At 39.7% G+C, this 21,764-nt stretch overlaps 1 protein-coding gene across 1 annotated transcript in view; it reads left to right on the top strand.

Annotated features, from left to right (window-relative positions):
• The window catches only part of CADPS (calcium dependent secretion activator), a 535,079-nt gene extending 515,714 nt beyond the window's left edge, over window positions 1-19,365 (top strand). Inside the window, 2 exon segments of the mRNA XM_031953509.1 lie at window positions 14,619-14,723; window positions 18,147-19,365. Of these exon segments, the coding sequence (XP_031809369.1) occupies window positions 14,619-14,723; window positions 18,147-18,326 (285 nt within the window). The 3' untranslated portion in view covers window positions 18,327-19,365.
• The last annotated feature ends 2,399 nt before the right edge of the window (window positions 19,366-21,764 follow it).

Here is a 21,764-nt window from a genome sequence, read left to right as displayed (position 1 = left end):
CTGAAAGAGACCTCAAGGATAATTTAATCTAACCCCTTCGTTTTATATATGAAGATATTGAAATCCACAGAGGTTAAATAATTTGTTCGACTACTAAGTGTCCAGGGGAGGATTTGAACTTACTGCAGAGCCAGCACTTCCTTTAAAAAAAATGTGAAAATAAGAAAGTTAGCATTGAGTCACTGCCATTTAGAGTTCCACTTTAATGTTAGTATCCCATCCCCGTTACATTATGTACAGAGTCCCATTGATAAGAATGAATAGAAAATAGTCTCTGGTTTTCTTCTTGCCTAACGTTAGTGGAGAAAGCCCGGGGGACCAGTGAAAGCAGCCCTGGATCTCGGGGCAGCGGGAGGACTCCTGGTCTCCTGTGAACCGGAGCTCATGGCATTGTCCTGGGTTTCCATAATGTCATCGGAGGGAGTCCTCCAATCCAGGAGCTTTGGAACACCCTCGTTTGGAAAGGTTAATCTGAAGGCCTGAGTTCACCATTTCCCAATAAATTCAGGTTCCAAGGCACCCCTCCCTTCCCCCCCAAATAAAGAAGAGCCCTCCCTTATTCTGGTTCTCCTGAAAACTCCATGTCACCATTTTAAATAGATGCGAACAGCCTGGATTGGTCCAAGTAGGCAAGCAAGCGCTGAAATAAGAGGTCACGGGTGTGAGTTACTATGGTAATTGAGTAGTATCACCAATAGTTTTGCTCTCATGAGCATTAAAGAACATAATAATAGACAAACAACGGTGGCTGGAGGAAGCAGGTAGGATTGCTATGTTCTTTTGTCAGAAGTATATAATGTCTTGTAGTCAGTTTTAAAGACTTCTCAACCCCCAAATCTACCCAGCAGTCACCTGCTGAGTAATTTTGTATGCTTAATCTCTTGCCTTTAACTACAAGCTTTCTGCTAATTTGAGGCAAATGGGTATTTGGGGACCTTAAATAGGGAAATAAGGAAGCTCTGACCTAGAAAACCCCATTCTGAAGGGCCGAGAGGAACGAAAAAAATATATTCTTTCAACAATTTTGTAAGGCTCTTTTGAGCGATAGAGGGAAAATAGCTTTGACTAGACTAGGTTGCAGCCTCCAAAAGACGGGTTTTTCAAGGGGGTTCTAGGAGGGGGGGGCTGTGGAAAGAGAGAAAGAAAGAAAGAAAAAGAGGGGAAAAAAAACTTGCCGCACATCCATCCCCACTCCTCCCAACTTCCCCCATAAAACTTGTCACTTTGCATTGCCATCAGCTACCACAACAATAATCATCCCATGCCTATTGCTAATTGCGAGCACAGCTGAAGCTCAGTGGGGTTCCTTTGCACAGTCTCAGGCCTTTATACCAGGCTCAATCTGTTGTATGGCTCTTGTTCACACACAAAAAAAACTACCAGCAAAGGCAGAAAGAGGCAGAGTCACAGGTTCCTTGTAATCCCCCTGCTTCCCCGCTGACAGCCCAGCCCCAGAAGCATTCCTGGTTTTGTCCTCCTCTTCAGAGAAGCCCGAGTGACCTGGAGTCCCTGGTCGGGGACCTGCTTTTGAATGGGGACGGAATACTCCTTCAGGTGCCTAGAGAGGCAGGGCTGCATCTGGCTTCTGAGATTCTGTGTGCAGCACCCCTGGGGCGAGCTGTAGCTTCCTGTAACATGCAAAATATGAGTGTGAACTCCAGGTTCATGGCAAGGAACAGGAGGTCAGGCCTCCATTCAGTTCTAACGAACGGAGCCCGGAGTTTGCAGATGTTCTTGGGGATGTGTAATAACACCACCTCCCCGAGAGCAGAGGAACCCAGAGCGGGCTTGGAAAAAAAAAAAGTGCCACAATCAGTGCGTTACTTGCAGATTTATTCATATCAATTTTTGCAATTTATATATTCAGAGACAAGATTGCTATTTCGGCGACTTTATGTTGGATGGCGTGCGTTTTGCGTGCTTTCGGTGAAGGCTACGGGAGAAAGAGAAGAAAAAGAAAGCAAATTAAGCTTGTTCCTTTGGCAGACTTTGGGGGGGGGTTGTCAAGGCAACAGAGCCGTCAGGGTCAGAGGTAGCGCCCTCCATCCCCAATTTCTCCTCCTTCCATCTCCTAACAAGACCTAAAGATTAGGAAACTCTAGAGCCTTTGGTCCATCCTTGGTCCCTCAGAGTTGGGAGGATGAGGATGGAGAAGGAAAGATTAGCAAGGATGAGAACAATAATCATAAGGTACTGACTATGTGCCAGGCACTAGAGAGAGGTAAGCAGGTCTGCTAGAGAGGAAAGGTGGGCTGCCATGTGTAGGAACTCGGGCCCTCACTTTCCCAGGCTGAAGATGTGCCAAAGGAAAAGGGACCCAGACCTACAGCCCCGCAGGAGCCCTCCTTCCACCTTGCCACCCTGCAAGGGGAGAGGGAAATGAAGCTCAAGTGAAAGCCCTTGTGTGCCGGGCATTTGCCTCCGAATCAAATTCGTCCTGATGTATTTTCACTGGAGGAAGACCTTGCTGGAGCTAATGCGGAGATTAATCCCCCCTTAGCTTGGGGAATAAGAGCTCCTCAGTGGGCCCGCGTTAATTGCCAAGCCTTGGTGCTCAGATCATTTTAATGCATTTAAGAAATACATGATTTTTATGAGGAGAACTGTTCCATGCAGGAGTCGCTACTCTGGGAAGGGCAAAAGCTGTGCTGCCTTGTATTATTAGACTAATTCCCTTTAATTGTTTCCTACAATAAGGACTGCCTGAGTGTACATTCCAAACCTCAATAAGTCTGTGGTAGTGTGAGCAACGTTGGGGAAAGGGAAACCGCTGTCTTTTTAGAAAAGCGGACTTTCATGGCAAGAAAGGGGCTGAACAGGCAGAAGGGAGGGATTTCTGCAGTTTAACGAGTATCACTGCATTACATTTGGCCTTGGAGAGTAAAGGGACTTCATGAAAAATATTCTAGGTTGTGTGTCATGAAATACAAAAAAAAAAAAAAAAAAAATTCTCTCTGTCTCTCTGTCTCTGTCTCTGTCTGTCTCTGTCACTCTGTATTTATCTGTCTATCTCCTTTCTCTTTTTCTCTTCCATCCTCTCAAATTTTTTTGATTGAATTTCTTCGTTCTCTAGAATAATTACATTCTTAATGAAAAGTTCCTATTTTTGGTCCCTGGATTTCACTGAATTCAGGTACAGAGATTTAGATACATTTTTACTGTTGTGAAGGAAGGAAGGAAGGAAGGAAGGAAGGAAGGAAGGAAGGAAGGAAGGAAGGGAGGGAGGGAGGGAGGGAGGGAGGGAAGAAAGGGAGGGAGAAAGGGAGGGAGGAAGACAAAGAGAGAGAGAGAAAAGGAGAAAGAAAGGAAAGAAAAGTAAAGGAGAGGAGAGACGAGAGAGTCGATATGCCATTACTATCAGATCTGTTCTTTGTTCTTTTCATAGCCAAAGCCCAAACTGGAGGTTGTGACCTAATTCTTGGTGTAGATTAACTCCCCAAAAATCTTACATAAAAAAACTTCATCCAAGGACTACTCGAGATTAACATTCTTCATTTGACTTTCTTTTGAAGAGCTGATGATTTTGCTTTTCCTCCTTTCACAGCAGTTACTACAGCAGAAAGAAATGTTGTGGGGCCACTCTGTACCTCTGCCCCCTCAAAGATAGCTTGTCACTATTGCTGTTCAATCATTTCAGTCATGTCTAACTCTTGGTGACCCCATTTGGGGTTTGGTTTGGTTTTTTGGTTTTTGACAGAAGTACTGGCGTGGTTGGCCATTTCCAGCTCATATGACAGATGAGGAAACTGAGATAAACAGAGAAGTGACTTGGCCAGGAATTTGACCAGATTTTAAGTCAGGCCCAGTGTTCTTTCTACTGCCCTCCACTCCACTCAGAGAAACATCATTTCTACCTAAAGGGAAATCTTTGAAACTAGGAAGAAGCCCTGGGTTCAAATTCTGCTGACCATGGACTATGCATGGACAATCTCATACAAGGATTGGGTCACTAGGTCTAGATTAGCCTTTGAGTCTGCAAAGAACAAAGAAATAGACCTGACAATATCAAAACATCCAGTATTGATAAATTCTCTGTCTCCGTGTCTCTCTCTCTCTCTCTCTCTCTCTCTCTCTCTCTGTGTCATTGTGTGTATCTCTCTTCCTCTATCTGTCTTTCTGTGTATCTCTGTCTCTGTCTTTGTCTTTCTCTCTGTTTCTCTTTCTTTCTCTCTGTCTTTGTCTTTTTATCTCTGTCTCTTTTCGTCCTCCCTCCCCATCCCACAGAGAAGTGACTTCTCCCTTCTGTATCTCAAGCACTGAGAAGCTTGTTTCTCTTGGGCTTGTTTCCAGGCCAGTGGTAGAGCTGCCCTGGGCCCCTGACCATAGCCTTGCACTTCCTAGAAGGAACTACTTCAAGATAGTGAAGTAGCATCATGGACTGAGCACTGGGCTCTGGAATCAGGAAAGCCTGAGTTCAAATCCTGATTCAGACAATTATTGTCCATGTGAACAAGTCACTTACTTAAATCTCAATTTCCCCATTTGTCAAAATGGGGATAATAGTAGAATCTTTCTCCCAGGATTGTTGTGGGTATCAAATAGGATGATATTTGTAAAGTGCTTTGCAAATGAAATAGTGCTAGCTAGCTAGTAAGTCTGGAAACAAACAAACTCCTGCTGGATTCTGAAGGGTCGTGTAGAGACCCTGGCAGAGCTTCTCAATGACAGATAGGCCTGACTTCAGGTTACAAATCCAAGTTGTCTTCTGATAAGAGAAGGGATCCTATCATGGATTTGCAATTCAAATCATCAACATTTCCTGATTTTTGGACTCTTTCACGTCAGGATTTGGGAAAATTGGTAGATGGTCATAAATTTCTCTTGAGTAGATAGTTACTTGTTTGAAATAAAGGTACAGTAGCACAGTCTTTGGACCTTTCCTGAGAGATAGAAATAATATTTCCTAGAAATGCTTTGACGTTTAAGAGAGAGAAGAATCCTCTAAAAAGAAGTAAGTCAAAATTTTCCAAGTAAGCAGCCACTTGAAATATATTTCTTCCCCTCTCATTAATGTGGCTTCTCTATTTCCTGGAGGTTTTTTCTTCTTTACAATAAGGACTGCCAGATGAAAGGGAGCTTAACAATTGAAACTCACAATTTGGGAGGGCTGCAGCTACTGTGGCCCGCTCCTTAGTCAGATAATAGAGCAGGGCCTCTTAACCTGGGGGTTCCATGGCTAGATTTCAGAGGCTCTGGGAACTTGGGTGGAGAAAATTGTCTCTTTATTTTTATTAAGCTCTGATTGAAAAATCATCATTTCCTTTGATTATTAAAAAAAAAATCTGAGAAGGGATACTTAGGTTTCACCACCTCCAGTGGGATCCATAAAAAACAAAAAGTTAAGAGGTAACCCAAAGTCAAACTTATCCCTTGGCATTCTATTTGGCCAAATTAAATTGGCCCTTTTAAGAGGCAGACTCAGGTTATTTAAGGGTGTGCCCACCAATAACTGAAGAAGCCAAAAATGAAAGGAAAAAAATCCACCCTGCCTAGAGATCTCAAAGCTCATTTCATCGGATTCTCTGGCTGGGGACAAGAAGGGAGATTTCAAGCTTTGGGGTCTCAGGTGGAGCCTCCCAGAAGAACTAGTGGCTTCTCTTATGCCTGGGATATAATCATTCCCCAGAACAGCTCTACTAATGGAAAGTATTCTGAAAGATTGGTGCCTTTGGCAAAGGGAAGCACTTTCTGCCACTGTCTCCATTTGTAAAAACAAAACAAAGACTAGTCATCTTCAGAAGATGGATTCTATTCCCTAAAGAATCCCATCCACAATAAGAGGCCTGCATAAATTGCCCCATTGGGGGAATCAACACCTTGGCCTTTTGCCTGGAGGGTGGCAGTGAAGTTACATATGAAGCCGTGTTTCCCCTCTGAAAGAGAGAACAGGACACAGGACTTGTGGTCAGGATGACTGTGCCCCTAGATAATTTTGATTATTGTTATTTGACCAAGTCCCTCACAGTTTCTATTCAACAAGAACTCACATTCATGGCTTAGATTTAAGAAAGCTAAAACTGCTTTCAAAGCTGCAAAGACAAGCCTAGTGTACTTTCTCTCTGGATTAAGGCTTTCACATGCTCTTAAATTACTCAAGTCATAAGAAAGAAATATATCTCTTGAAAGTCCAAAAAAATAAAAGATTTCATTATAGTATTCCAGTTTAGCAATTCAAGTAGGCTTAGAAGAGCCAGAAGAGAAGGAGGGGGTGGAATAAATAACCATTCTGGGTCATTGAAAAGTAAAACCAAGGGCCTGGTCAGGCAGCTGTAGTTACAGTGTTATTATGATTATTGTCTTTCCCCTTTCTTCATGCCAGCAGTGTTTCACTGTCTTATTCAACAACTCAAGCTCTATGAGGAATTTCTTTCTGGTTGGCCCTCTGAGCTTACCAAGGTAGAGAGTCAGAACCACTATTGCTGTCTTTTTATTTTATTTTATTGCTGTCTTTATATACCATAGGAAGACTCTCACAATCTTTACCTACAGAACTCTCTTTTGATGTCTTCCTCCAAGCTCTTTGGCTAAAATACTCAACTCTGCAAAATTCACTATGTTGCTATTTTTTTTAATTACCCTTAAGATGGATTGAATTCAATTAAATTGCCTCTTCTGGTTTTTGGTAATTATCCTGTCCCTTCCCCAAAAATATGTATAAATAAATGATAGATAGGCAGATGGATAGATAGAAAGGTAGATAGATAGATAGATGGCTAGATGGATGGATGCATGGATACAAACATGGATGGATGGATAGATAAATAGATGATAGATAGGCAGATGGATAGATAGAAAGGTAGATAGATAGATAGATGGCTAGATGGATGGATGCATGGATACAAACATGGATGGATGGATAGATAAATAGATGATAGATAGATAGATAGATAGATAGAAAGATACATAGATAGATAGCCAGGTGGTTGGATGGGTAGATGAGTAAGTGAGTGGATAGATAGATAGATAGATAGATTCATAGGGAAAAAAGCTCAATCTGATTCAGGATTTACTTCTTGTTTGATTTGAAAAATTAAAAGGGGGAAAAGCAAGTTGAATTGAGCATGTAGATACAATCTCATGTGTAACCATTTGGGATGCTAAAATAAATTTCAGTTATAGGCAGTGAAATACCCCATGGCTGAAGAACAAAATTTAAGCGATCTTCATTTTCTTGAAATAGAAAGAATCATTACATTTATGTTTTTCAAGTGCTTTCAAAGCACTTCCACAAAGTGATGGGCTGGGAAGTATAGACCAAAAGTGTTTGAAAGAATTAAAATCCAAGGCAAGAAGATTTTCCATCTTTAAAATTCTAGAAGATTTTCTGTAAGAATTTTAAATGAATGAAATAGCATAGTACTTACCATGTCCTAAACACTTCTAAATGCTAGGAATAAAAATAGAAGAGCAAGACAATGTCTGCCCTCAAAGAGCTTAAATTAGAGTAAGAGGAAACATAAGAGAGCATCCTCTAAGGAAGGATATTTGCATCTAGAACTAGACTGGAACAATAGGATTATTGATTGACAAGCCCTTTGTTCTCAGTCTCTACCATCATTATTTCTAATAGCTAACTTAGAATCCCTTCGCCACAAATATGTCTTGGACTAAATTGAGGACTACTATTTTTCACTACAGTAGAAAGAATGCTGGATCAGAAATAAAAGGGTCTGGGTTCAGATCCCAACTCTTCCCAACTACTCCCAATAGTTCTTATTTGATCTTGGGCAAATTGTTTAATTTCTTGGTTTCCTTACCTGTAAAATGGGGAGTTTGGACTAAATAGTCCCTCAGATCCCTTCCTGCTCTAAACCTATGCTCCTATGAACTCTGGGTATTCATTTCTCCATTTACTTGAGCTTGAATGATCTCTACAATTCCTTCCAACTGCATACCTATGATGCTGTGTGAGATTCTATGATGAAATTTTTACTCTATTCCATTGTCTTGTTTAGGGCCATGATCATTGTTGGAGTTAAAAATATATCACAATCATCTTTAATTCATTATAATGGAATTCTTCTCTAGAATCATCATCCTCATCCTCACCATAGCTGTCATTTGAATAGCACTTAAAGTTTTGCAAAGCAGTCTACAGATATTTTCTCATTTAAACCTCAATATCAATCTTTTGGGGCAGAAGACATTGCTATCTCTACTTTCAGTTAAAGAAGTTGTAATGCAGAGAAAGAGAGGAACTCGCCCATGATGACATAGCTAAGAAGCATCAGAGGTGGGATTCTCAATTCCAATTCAATGCTCTTGATTGTAAAAGTAGGAAGGACCTCAGAGTTCTTCTAAGCTAGGTTTTCTTAAACTTTTTCTCCTCATGACTCCTTTATGTCCAAGAAATTTTGACTCAATCTTGGCTATATAGGTGTATACAGTATACAAATCAAACATTTACTGATAACAAATCATCATTTTGTGACTCTCACATTCAGTTATGAAACTGATGAAATATATTAGACTATGATCTAGTCTAATTCCCTTGTTGTATAGGAAACTGGGGGCCCCACAAGTTGTGACGCCCAAAATCAAACAGTTAACAGAGATATCAGAGACACGATTTTCTAAGTCAGGTCTTCCTGACTCCTAAGCTGTCACTCTTTTCACTTTGTCAAACCAATATCCATGTATCAACAATAATAATGTGCCCTCCCTCTCGGGGTTGTCACTACACTTCTGATACAGTGAGTCTTATAGCATCTGCATGACAAATCACTCAATCATTCAATCACCATTTATTAAGTGCCTGCTTTATACAAAGCCCTAATAGTCACAGTGAATCCAGGAGTCATTTTAAAATAAGCTGATAAAGGGCTCGAGATATTTAGCCCAGAAACTGTATTGTCTAGGTTAAATATGGCTTAATGGTATATGATGACTACCCAGCAGCAGGCAACTTTGCAATTGAACTGATTAAACCAAAGAAAAAGTGATGTGACACTTATTTGGATACGAAACTCAATCTACTCCCAGAGAAAATAGTGTTACCTTCTTTTCCTCAGGAAATTGTACGCTTCTCACCTTGTCTTCAGTGTGGAATCTCCTCCGCTAGGAGGGAGGGAGAGAACAAGATGGCTTCTAGGAGAAATCTGAACCACTCGGTGCTTGGGTCAAACTCCCAAGGCTTAAAGACAAATCTGTAGCTCTGATCGAATGTAGCAGACTTCATTCTCTGACTCTCCATAGCCATTTAAAGATCCAAGTCAATAGTTGTAAAGGGATGTCTCAGAGATGCTCAGTGTTGCACATCCAAACGCCTTCACTCGTTCTTCATGGAGCTTGGGATACAATATCTTTGAGGTCAGAGGCTTTCTTCCTCTGATGCTATTCTTATTTCTACATTTAAAAGACTAGTGAAGACATTGTAACAAATACTCCTCAGCTCAACTATGCTCTTTAGTGATAAAGGATACTTGCTCTCAGAACTGTTGCCAGTAGGAAAGAGTATCGTTCCAGGAATAGGCAAAATTAGACTCTCCAAAACTACTACATTATTTTCTTTCCTATTCTGTTAAAAGTTTGTACTTTATAATTATGAAGATTTTTGAGATTTAATACTCACTGTTCCTTAGGGGCAGCCATAGCATAGCCTGATCTGGCAGCAGAAAAACCTGAGTTCAAATCTTGTCTGAGATACACACTAGTTGTGCGAGCACTGGCAAATCATTTCACCCCTGTTTGCCTCAGTTTTCTTATCTGTAAAATGCAGATAATAATAGCATTCAACTCCCAGGGTTGTTGTGAAGTGTTTAGCGCAGGGCATATAGTAGGTGCTTTGTAAATGTTAATTAGCATTTTATTTCTTATTTCTCTTTTTTTTGGTCCGTGTGGTGCTTATTGAGTAATTCATTGTTTCATCAGAGTAGGGAAACTTCTGGTATGGGAAATCCTTCCACCAATTCAAGTCAGGACCTCTCTGTAGTCCTAGACTGGAATGCCTGGAACATCAAGAGGCTAAATGAAGGACACATCCAGTATGCATCAGAGAAAAGCTCCGAGGATCCTAGCTCTTGGACCTCAAAGTTCTTGCATAAAGTCCCTCAGCTAGGAAGTAGAAGAGTCAGAACTTGAACTCAAATCTCTCTGCCTCCAAATTTGGGTCTCTATCTATTACATGATACTTTCACTCTTTCTCCCTATCAAATACTTATAATAAGCTATTAACTCATCCTTCCAAGGCTTGAGAATTTAGAGAAAGCTGTGTCTGTGAAATGAAAGCATTTCAATTAAGCTTAAGGGTCCTGGAGTGAGGTACAGAAAAGACCTAGCTTGGCATCACAAGGTCTCAGCTATATTGGGGAACCGCAAGAAAGTCACATCTTATACACACTGCAAGCCTCATTCTTGATCCATAAAATGGGGGGAGAGGAGAAATCATGTCTACATTAAAGCAGCTGGCAAACTTTAAGGTATTCTTTAAGTATTAATATAATAATTATTGTTATTATTCAAATTCTGTTCCTATAATTTTGATGGTTACTATTATTATCCAGAGGAGACAGTTAGATGTCTCAGCATATAGAGTACTAGGTCTGAAGTCAAAAATAGCTGAGTTCAAATCCAGCCTCAAGCATTTACTAGCTGCCTGACCAAGCCAGTCACTTAAAATGGCTTGCCTTAAGCTACTAAAGAAGGAAATGGCGAACCACTCTAAGTATCTTTGCCAAGAAAATCTCATGGACAGTTATGGTTTGTGGAATCACTAAGTATTAGATAGACTGAATAATGATTTCTATCTACATTGTTATTTTTTTTATCTTGAGATGATTGGGAACACCAAATATAGAAATATTAATGAAAGTAATAGTGAAGTGTTCATCTAAACCATAAGAATAACCTGCATTTTTATGGTGCTTTAACATTTGCAAAGCACTTTACTTGAATTAACTCACTTGATCTTCACAACAACCCTGTGAGGTAGGTGCTATGATTATGCCCATTTCACAGATATGGAGGCGGCTAAGTGAGTGGACTAAAAACACATATTTAAGTAAGTATGTGGCAGGATTTGAGCTCAGGTCTTCCTGTCTTTAGCTTCAGCATATTCACTTAGCCATCTTACTGTCCCCAAAATAATGAATATTATTTCATTGTTATTCTGGTATTCCAATCCAGCAGGCATTTATTAATATTAAAAAGACCAAGTACATCAACTAACAAAATTAAGATTGTGATCAGGGTTAATATTTTAATTTTACCTGAAAATAAAAATATTCATCCTACTCTCTATCTTCACATTCTGCTGCGGGGACTCTCTTGTGTAGTAACTGTTAGTTGTATCCCCAGCTCTAAACTCTTTGTACTTATCGCTATAGGCTCAGTACCAACTGTTGGCTGACTTAGTGACTGATTATTGGATTTTTTAAAAATGCACTGAGCCAACTGACTCCATTTACTTTGAGATATTCTTAAATTCCATTCTTTAAGCACCATCTGTAGACAGATGGTGTCTACAAAGTCCTGTGGTAGATACGAGGGTTTGAAAGATAGAATGACAGTAGTAACAAAAACGGTTCCTACCTTCAAAAAGCTTACATTCTACTTTAAGCTCCCCCAAAAGGCAGAGCTGGAGAAATACAAAAACAAAAGGAGAAAGCCTGATATTTTTATTAACTTCCACTCATGAAAAGTCATAAGGCATCCGTTCCATGAGGACTTCTGAAATCAAAGCAACAGAAAACTAAACAGGGAAGAAATGATACTCCCAAAGGGTTAAAAACTATTTGATGAACAAAAGTTGTAACACATCATCCAAGGTCAGGATGAGAAAGCAGCATCTCTCACCTTTCAGAATCCCAAACTACTGGGATGTAAACACCATATCCCATAAGTCAATGTTTTAATTGTATGGCATCCCAAAGTACCTTCCGGGTCATCTTTTGAGCTTAAGAAACATCTAGGTCTGGAAGAGATCTCTTTGGATAGGAACTTGAGACCTCTTTGGATAGGAACTTGAGACCTCTTTGGATGGGAATTTGGGATCTCTTTGGATAGGAATTTGCGCCCTCTTTGGATGGGAACTTGGGACTCCTTTGGATGGGAACTTGACACCTCCTCAAAGAGAAGGCAGGGCAGGTACAAAGAGGCGTGGACATCCTGTGGATGACAGCATCTGGAGAGGGGGGATGGCTGGTAAACACTCTTCTGCACTGAGCCCTAGACGTCCAAGTGGCCACTTGGGTGGCATATTACCACGTCGATAGTAGGATGCATTTTTTTTTTTACTCTCCAAACTCCATGTGGAAGAGAAATGAAACAGAATGAGCACGGCTTACACAAAATGGGAGGGGGGACTTTGCAGATTTTTTTTTTTTTTTTTTGGTGGCATGTCTCTCCGTGAAGAGAAAAGACATTCACACCAGGCTTCTTGGCTGAGGTGCATGGCTTGTCTATTCTCCCAGCCAAAGCAAAATGCCACTGTCTAGAAGCCAGCGAGCCGCATGCCTCCTTCGCTTCCCTCGGAGGCGTGCCACACGCCTCGGGATGCAACACCCCTGGGAAGGAGAAGGGTGCCCGTGGGGGAGACACGGCCAAGCATCCGGGCCGGCCAACGGGCTCCGGGACCTGGCGTGGCAGGGCGTCAGATCCCGAGGCCCTTAATGGGTAACACCGTGCTCTCTAGAACATCCCTCTCCAGATTGGGAAATTTACACAAACTTGGACTGCTCAACCATGTCTGCTTGTGCATCCAGAATCCCATTCGTAGGCCCATTCGGAGAGAGTCTGAGGGACATCAGACTTGACAGGCGAGGCCAGTAGGGGTGGAATTGGAGGCCGCATCCTCCTCAGGGCAATTTCAACCTCCGGGACCCAAACACCCCAGGCGCTGTGAAGGGAAGATGTCCCTTAGCTCTAGACTTCCAAAGCGACTTTCTTATCCAAGCGTCCTAGAATCCGATGGGGACTAGACTCCAGCAAACTCCCCCTTCTGTCTTTTGAGAAGTCTTTACGAGTGGTAAGAAACCCAGCCATTTTAGAATGGATTCTCCCGACTCAGATCCAAACCAAAAGCAAAGATCCCAGTGATCCCTGCTGCCGAAGGGCAAGGTGCCCCCCCGGAAATTTTGAATGTCAACTGCATAATCTTTAAAAGAGCAGGATTTGGCTGTCAGGACACACGGCTGCCTCGAGCACAGTAGTATGAGTTCTTTTCTATGCTGAGTTCCGAGGGAACCGGCAATTGGCTGGGACAAGAAGGAGCCAAAAGGAAAGAAAAAAAAAAAAAAATGATGGATTTCAAATATGACTTGGGGGGTGAAAATGCTTTAAAAAAAAAAAAAACCACGCTGACAGAGACAAGCCTCATTTCTTGCAAGGTGAAACTGCCAAGTTTCACCTTGTAAGAAAAATTCAAGATTAATTTTTTTTTTAAATTAAGTCTGAAATAAGGATTGGGAAAACTGTGAGCGTTAGGCATAAACTGATTTTGGATGATCTTTAGGTGAGAAAGGGTGGAGTTATCATAAGAAACATGTTTTTATTTATGCTTTTTGAATCCCCACTGGTGTGTGATGTGTGTGTGTGCGTGAGAATGCTTGGTACAAATTCCCTGCCCATTCTTTCTGCATCTCCTCCACATACAGCCGCAGAGATGCACCCTAACATTCTTTGTCCGCGACGCCTTCCATTTTTATTTGTAAATTTTAGTGGCGAATACACATTTTTGTAAATTACAGTACAACGCAATGAAACCTGGTGAAGTAGAAAAGATGAAGGCTTTTTTTTTTTACCCTGACACTTTATAACACTGTTCATATGTCTCCGAGTGAGATTTATGAATATATGAGCAGTAGTACAAAATTATACCGCGCCAGAGACTTCCTTCTCTGCAGGGGTGGCAGTCTGCAGTGACATAGCTTCAAGCATTTTTCACAGGCAAGAAGCAAAATTTAACCCCCTTAAGGGGGAAGTATGATTTCAACAGCTTGAAATGAGCTCATTTGTATTTGCTTTTTTCATCTTTCATAATTTTTTGTGTTAAGATTAAAACAGATTGCACAGTCCAGGCAAGGTCACATAAGCTGCTGCATGCGTGCGTTTGGGTCCTAAAGATAAACCACACTTATTGTATTAGCGCCTGGAAGCCCCCAACACTCTAAGACATCTTACCTAATCCAGGCTCCTCGAGGCCCTCGCAGGCTGAGTCCCAGTTCCACAGATGAGGTTTGAAGTTTCCTTAAGGTAAGTGGGAAGTGACTATGTTTAGTTCTATCAGAGTTAAGAGTCATTGCCTGCATTTGGGAATCAGGACAAATGGCATTAGCAATGGTGTGCATTATCAATTCCAGAAAAAGAATAAGAAAAAGAAGTCACTTTAAAGCCCAGCTAAGGGTGAATCAAGAGAACAGTGGTCTTGTCCACGCTGTGAAATTAAAGTGGTCATGGATAGAGGAGTCTATGTTTCACGTTGGCACATTAGTACATAAATTGGGGCTTTTTTTTTTTTTACAACAGGAAGGGATTTGATGATTTCTGTTAAATGTACGTCTGCCATGCTCTCTCAAAAAGAAAATCTCCACTGATCATTTTAATCACTGAACTTTGTAGTTTCGTGAACCTAAACCTCTTTATGACTTGCTTGCTGGAGAACTTTTGTCTCTTTTTTCCAGCAATGGTACAACAGTTCCATGAACGTGATTTGCACCTGGTTGACAGATCGGATGGATTTGCAGCTTCATATTTATCAACTGAAAACACTTATTAGGATGGTAAAGGTAAAAGATTAAACCAAAAAAGAAAAAAAAAAGCAACCTGCTTTTTTTTGCAATAGCTAATGCTCACATGTTTCATCAGATAGCTGCAGCTTCTTTTCCAAAAGAATAGTATTTGGAGAAAAGAAAAGAACAAAATATAGGAGATGATCCTAAAATTAATCATCTTAATAATAATGATACAAGAAAATCCTTTTTAAAAATTTTATCTAAGTGGTGGATTCATTATATTTGAAAGAAAAAAAAAGATGAAATTTGAGTTCTGATCTTTGCAATGATTGGACAAAGACCCTGTGGATTTATCAGGCAAGAGTTCGACAAAGACTAAGGTCTGCTGATAATTTCAAAAAAAAAAAAAAAAAAAGGAGGGGTGATTGTACCCGCATATGAATCCTACTGATTAACCAATCCCACTTACAGTTTAATTAAATAAAATCTTCCACCCTTGATTTCATGAAAATATTGCCGGGCAGCTATTTTTAAATATGTGCTTGTGATTACTATGAGAATGTAAATCAAGGGTGCCCTGATAGTTAATTGAAGGAGTTTCTTTTACAATGGGTGTATACAATCAACTCTAAGGGATCACAAAGGTGAGATCACATACCCTCAAAGTAGCTTTTTTTTTTTTTCCTGTTCATATGTGTGTGCTCCTTGGACTAATGATAATTATTTCAGTGTGAAATCACAGTGGTTTACATGAAATAATAAGCTCGCAGAAGGGGGTAAATACATTTTTGATCATTTCAGTTTCCGTTTGAAGATTTGCAGTGTCGTGTTTAAAAACATTCATATGCAACAATTTTTAAAAAGCCAGTTCAAAAAATGAATAAATCCAATATACCACTTTTTAAAATATTTTGAGAGTAAAATCTAACTGAATTTCTAATTTTAAAAGGATAAAGATGTATTTCTATTTTTCTTTTGGGACGGATTTGTTTGTTTTTTCCCCCTGAGGAGAACATTTTAAGGGTCTCTTTAACCCTAGTAAAAACTTAAAAACTAATTCCAGTTTATTTTGAGATAATTAAAGAATATTATTAATATCTAGTTTAATTTGCTCTCAAAAAGGCTTGTCTTTCTAAAGATTCTAAATTCCAAAATGAAATCCTACAAAGAGGTGCATGACAGCTGTTAAAAGAAATATCGCAGCTCAACATATTGATCCAGTCTAATTTTCAAATTTGTGACTGCTGCTAACTGGGTGGGGAGGGGATAGCAATATCTATTGGCTATTTTCCCTTGTCTGGCTGGTGGTTATAAATAACCTAATGGGACACCTTTCTGTCTTATCTTAATTTTGTGAGCATTAAAAGAAAAGGTGCTTTTCATTAAGTGTATCTATATGTATGTCTGTTCATGGATACATTCATGCACACCCACACAAGCTGCTCCATTGCTGCATTTTCCAGAGTTGCTGTATCAGAAACCTTGAAATTTTCAAAGTTTTCTATAGTGAGCATAGCATGGGCCACAGATCTAGAGACAAAAATGTCCTCGGAGACCACCCGATGCAAACCCCTCACATTGCTGATGAGCAGACTCGGGTACAAGGAACTTTGGTGATCTGCCCAAGCTTCAGATTATAAGAGCATGTTCAATATCCTAATTCTACTAGATTTGATGAAGTCCAATTTGAAACCTCATACCCTCTTCTCAGTGAATTGTCCCTCCCTGGAGGGATGTCCCCACATCAGTGGAGTATTTGGTAAGGTAAGGTAAGGTTGGACTTAAAGAATCACAGACCAAAGCAGGAAATGTCATGTAATTGTAAACAGGGGAGGACTCTTAAGAGCACATCTAATTCAACTGCCATCTAAAGTACTTAAGAGATCCCTTCATTAGAATTTGCCCAAGGAATAAATTCACCATAGTAAGCTCCATGGCAAACATAGGTTCTTCTGCCTTAACAGCAGAGCTGAGTCTTTGCCTAGAGCCCTGAGATTGACCTAGAATAGGGCACTACCATTCCTTTTCTCCCACCACAACCTAAAGACCACTGAAAGGACATCAAAATAATGAAGAAAATAAAAATGCTGTCCACCTGCCAGCTATTTGGTTTACATAATCCCTGCCACTAATTTGACCTTTCTTTCCCAAAATATCTGGAGGTTCTGGAATTGTGGATAGATAATTTCAGCAAACTCCCTCCATTCTTCAGGAAGAAGCTTTGAATTGACCATAATTCATAGGAGCCTAGATTTAGAGTTGGAAAAAATCTTATAGGTCATTCAATCCAACCATCTCACTTCAGTGATAAAACATTGCCATTTATGATGTGCTTGCTAGTCAGTTAATAACATTTTGTAATCACCTACTATGTGGCAGCTAATTCATGAAGATCTGGGGTTCAAAGAGGCAAAAAACATTCTCACAGAGTTCACAGTTTAATGATTAAAGGCAATGGTTATAGAAAAATATCTATCAATAAGATAATAATTTAATGGAAGTAAAAGTGCTTTTAAAAAAAATTTTTTTCGTGAAATCATTATAAGTAAAATTGTTTCCAATAATATCATAGGATTTTTAAGAGAAACAATTTCTGTGAGGCTTCAAATAACCTGAAACTGAAAGATTCTTTTACAGTAAAATCTCAAGAGATAGAAGGGATCTTGAACCATGTAATCCAATGCTTTTTCTATGACTTAAAGCTCTTCTAGGTCATCCCCAATAATTTTTATTACCAAATAACACCGAAATCCATTGTTCTAAAGAAAAATAGTCAAAATCCCACCATCCCCCACTATCACCAGCACCCTGAATCCATACAGGAAGTACCAAATAAAATAGATAGAATTAATTCTCAAGTTCTGTAGAAAGAAGATTAAAAATGAGTCATGTTCATACAACATATTGATGAGACATTAGTGCCTCATCCTCGCCATAACTTTCACTGCCTGCGATCCGTTCCCTATACCAACATACATATGTCTGTCATGTGAACGAGACTGTGCTTGGATAGCTGCAGCTAAGAACAGTTGAAATACCAAAAAGCAGGATGCACCCAAGAAAAAAATCACAAAAGATCACAGGTCCCTCACTTCAGCTTTCTAGCCCCCTAAATCTAGCTCTCAGCATTTAGTGGTACTAATATAGGAGGAAAAATGAGGTCTCAGTCCAAGAGGATCATGGGAAAGGAGTTATGGGAGGGCATTTCTTTTGGTGGCTTTGAATAAAGGGACACTTCAGAGACTATAACATCTGATGCAGGGTGTCCTGTTATAATTCCTCCTTCCTTATAATGGAATGAATTGTAATTTCTAATTTAATTTCTAATGCACATAACTCCCATATCATGGCTTTTAAAATAAATAAAATGCATCATGAGCTGCCTGACGGTTCTCTCACACCATAAAATTTGCTTGCTTTTTTCCCCTTCTCTCAGACCTTTGGTCTCTCTTCTCATTGCATCTTTTCCCTCCTTAGAAAACCTATAGGGACTTCCGATTGCAAGGAGTACTGGACTCTACCTTAAACAGCAAAACCTACGACACGATCCGAAACCGACTTACCGTGGAAGAAGCCACGGCCTCAGTGAGCGAGGGCGGGGGTCTTCAGGGGATCACGATGAAGGACAGTGATGAGGAAGACGAAGAAGACGATTAAAACATGCTCCCCGACCTAGAGGCCCCCCAAGACATAGCCTTGTAATCAATGCATGCCCCTAGTCTCTTATTCAGTTATAGCCACATTAGGGGAATTTTCCGTCCACTCTAAATGCCCATGAGAAGTTTGCCAATAGCTGTGTGGTACCGAGATTAGCACCTCCATTTGATTCATTGGTTCCCTGGGTTCGTAACTGTAAATTCAAAGCAATATGGAGCACCATTGTTTAAAAACAGTTCATGGAGAATCCACAGACCAACTGCTCAGTATGTTCCTATCATAAGCAGAGTTAAACAATGCTACCTTAGCATCCTGTTTTCACATTGATGGTAAATTGTGGTAAAGAGGAATGGCTCAGGTATTTTTCATTATTTCTCTTTGTGTGGATCTCAACTGCATAAATGAAGACATTAATAAAAATGCTTTGGTTTTTTTTAAACAAAAAAAGAAAAATGAGGCTCCAATAACTGAATTTTTGTGCTCTTCCATTGGCCCCAGAATTTAAGCTCAACTCTCTTGGGTCCTTGTGAAATTATGTATTTTCATGTAACCATACAGTTAGTCAAAAAAATGATATATACCAATGGATCAGCCATTCCAGTGTCCAACACAGGTTAAGTCCAGTTAAGAGGAGATAGCCTCCAAGCCCAGGCCCAAGCAATCACATACTATTGACCTATGCCCTATCGAGTGTTACATTTTGCTTTTTAAAGTTTCAATAATCATAAATGTAAAAAAGAGATGAAATTTAAATTACAATCCTAGATTATGCAATGTGTTTATAATAAGATAATGGATATTTATTTCAGTAGAATGTAACCATAGTTTAAATTATTTTGGTTCACGATGTTTTTTATATGTCATGTACATTCCATTTTGACCAGTCACTGCATGACCTGGGGTCCCCTCCAGAAGCTTTTCCTTTCTATGTAAAGTAGTGAATCTATCTTGCTTTTGGCCTTATACAAAGCCTACAGTTGAAAAGTGTGGCAAACTGTGGCTTCTCAATAAATAACTATTCAGATGTCCTAAGGATAAAGTTTGGAGTCTTTTTCTGGATTTCTTAGCAGGCTGAGGTTGGTCCACTGAAGAAGGGAGGGGACGTTCCCAGGAAAATGGACTGATTTCAATCATTCAATCCATAAACAATTATTCTCTGAGCTAAGCTCAAAGAAAGGCAAAAACAGTCCCTGTTTTCAGGGAGCTCACAGAATCTAATGGAGGAGATAATACACAAATGGCAATGTACTAACAAACTATCTGCAGGATAAACTGGAAAAATCAATAGAGGGAAGGTATTCGAGATAAGAGGGATAGGAAAAGACTTCCAACATGGTTCCTTTGAAAATTTATTTATTTGTGATTTCAGTAGTGCAGAGAATTATCGGTGTGAAACCGCTTTCTGTTGAATTGTCTGCAACTTACAGTCTTAGAGAGGGATTTGGGAATCTGAGATATGACCTTGAATCCAGGGCTTCCTGATTCTGAGCCAGTCGTCTATTCAATCCAAGGAGCATTTACTAGGAGCTTGGGAAGTACCAGCACTGATATTTAATTCTAATGGAAGATATGTTTAGAGATAAGTTAAAGCAAATTAAATGCAAAATGAAGACATAAAAACTTGGGAGACAAGGAAGCCTTCTTGTAGGAGATGGCACCTGAGCCAAGGTCGAAAAGACTAGGGAATCTATCCACTGTTTCATGCTATCTCCCAAGCTGTAATAAACAGGCAAATCCCCAGGAGATTCAAACACTGAATTTAGGATTCAGGTGCCACTGGGCAATTCCCTACCACTAACCAGCAAGAGGGTCCCTTTCATCTACAAACCTATGAACCTGAAGATGAGCAAGGTATCTGGGTGGCGCCATAGTGCACAGAGCACCTGGCCTCGCATCTGGAGGACCTGAATTCAAATAGGACTTCAGGTACTACCTAGTTGTATAACCCCAGAAAGTCACTCCACAATTTCCCTTATCTGTAAAATGAAATAAGAATTATTTCTCCACTTTCTAGAGAAGAAAATGGCAAATCACACCATTATTTGCCAGGAAAATCCCAAATGGGGTCATGGAAAACTGGATACAACTAAAACAACTCAACATCAACAACAAGGATGATCAAGAAAGGAAAACATTATTGATTACCTTTGGAATCTGGGGCTTGTAAGGAATTTACACATTATTCACAAACATACACACACACATACACACACACACACACACACACACACACACACACAAGAGTCATATTATCCTTAACACAGTGATAGATACATAGGAAGCCATTGATAATACTTGGTGGATAGATTGAATAATAGGGCTTAGATTCCTTATAAGTCATCTAATTGTCTCTATATTTTGCAGATGAGGAAACTGAGGGCCATGGAAGTTGAGGCTTTGCCCAATATTTTCCAGGAATCAGGATTTGAATTCAGGTCTCTTTTTCCTGTCCATTGCTGCCTCTATAATAAGTTGAACTGTAGGTTTCCCTTTAAATTATACTATAAAAAGAATCTCTCAAAGCAAACAAATAGACCATGCTGGAGAATTATTTAGCCAACATAAGAATGAAAGCAACAAAATGCTTTCTAGCACCACATTAACAGCTTTGTTTGCATTTAAACAATGAATGTGCCAACTATATATGATTTTTTACCTATTTATTGAAACACTTGAGAGAATCTCCAAGATATGCCTATCAGTAGTGTGACTGCCTGATGAGTTGGGAAGGAACATAGAACAATGACTTTAGAGACGGAGGATCTGGGTTCAAATTTTACCTTCTACAATTACTACCTATACAACTTTGGGCAAATCTTTAGATGACTTGGGCTTAAATTTTCTCATTCATGAAATTAGTGTTCAACTATATGGTCTCCAAGGTCTCTCCTATTCTATGCGAATGATCCCAGAATCCTGGGATCCCAATTGTTTTATAAAATAACAATAACTCTTCACCTGACTCACATAAAAAATGGGAGTTTATTGTGTTTGATAGTATCCACTTGTTAAAAATGGTTCATTTGTTTTGTTTTCCGTGGGAGATACTGGGAGGGAAAAATAATAAATGCTTGTTTAATAAAAAAATTAATTAAAATGAATAAGTAAATGAAATTTATAATAATAACTAAAATTATTATTCCCATCTTTCTGAACAAAGACTTGAAGTTATTTAGTGATTAGTTCCTGGTTACATGGCTGCCAAGAGTCCAAGATGGGATTTGAACTCAAATATCTTTGACTCCAAGTCCATCACCATCCACAAGCACTCTATTTTGTGACCTCTTCTTTTAAAACCATCTTTAACTTGGACTTTTAGTTAGGTCAGTCTAACCACCAACTCCCCCACCTTTTACCCATTCTACCCACAATAAGGGCATAATGGAGAGTTGAGGGATTGTTGTGTAATAAATATCCTTTTAAACTGGGACTCCATGC

Source organism: Sarcophilus harrisii, chromosome 1 (genome assembly GCF_902635505.1).
Source record: "Sarcophilus harrisii chromosome 1, mSarHar1.11, whole genome shotgun sequence".
Lineage (NCBI taxonomy): Eukaryota > Metazoa > Chordata > Mammalia > Dasyuromorphia > Dasyuridae > Sarcophilus > Sarcophilus harrisii.
This window is presented reverse-complemented; position numbering and strand designations above follow the sequence as displayed.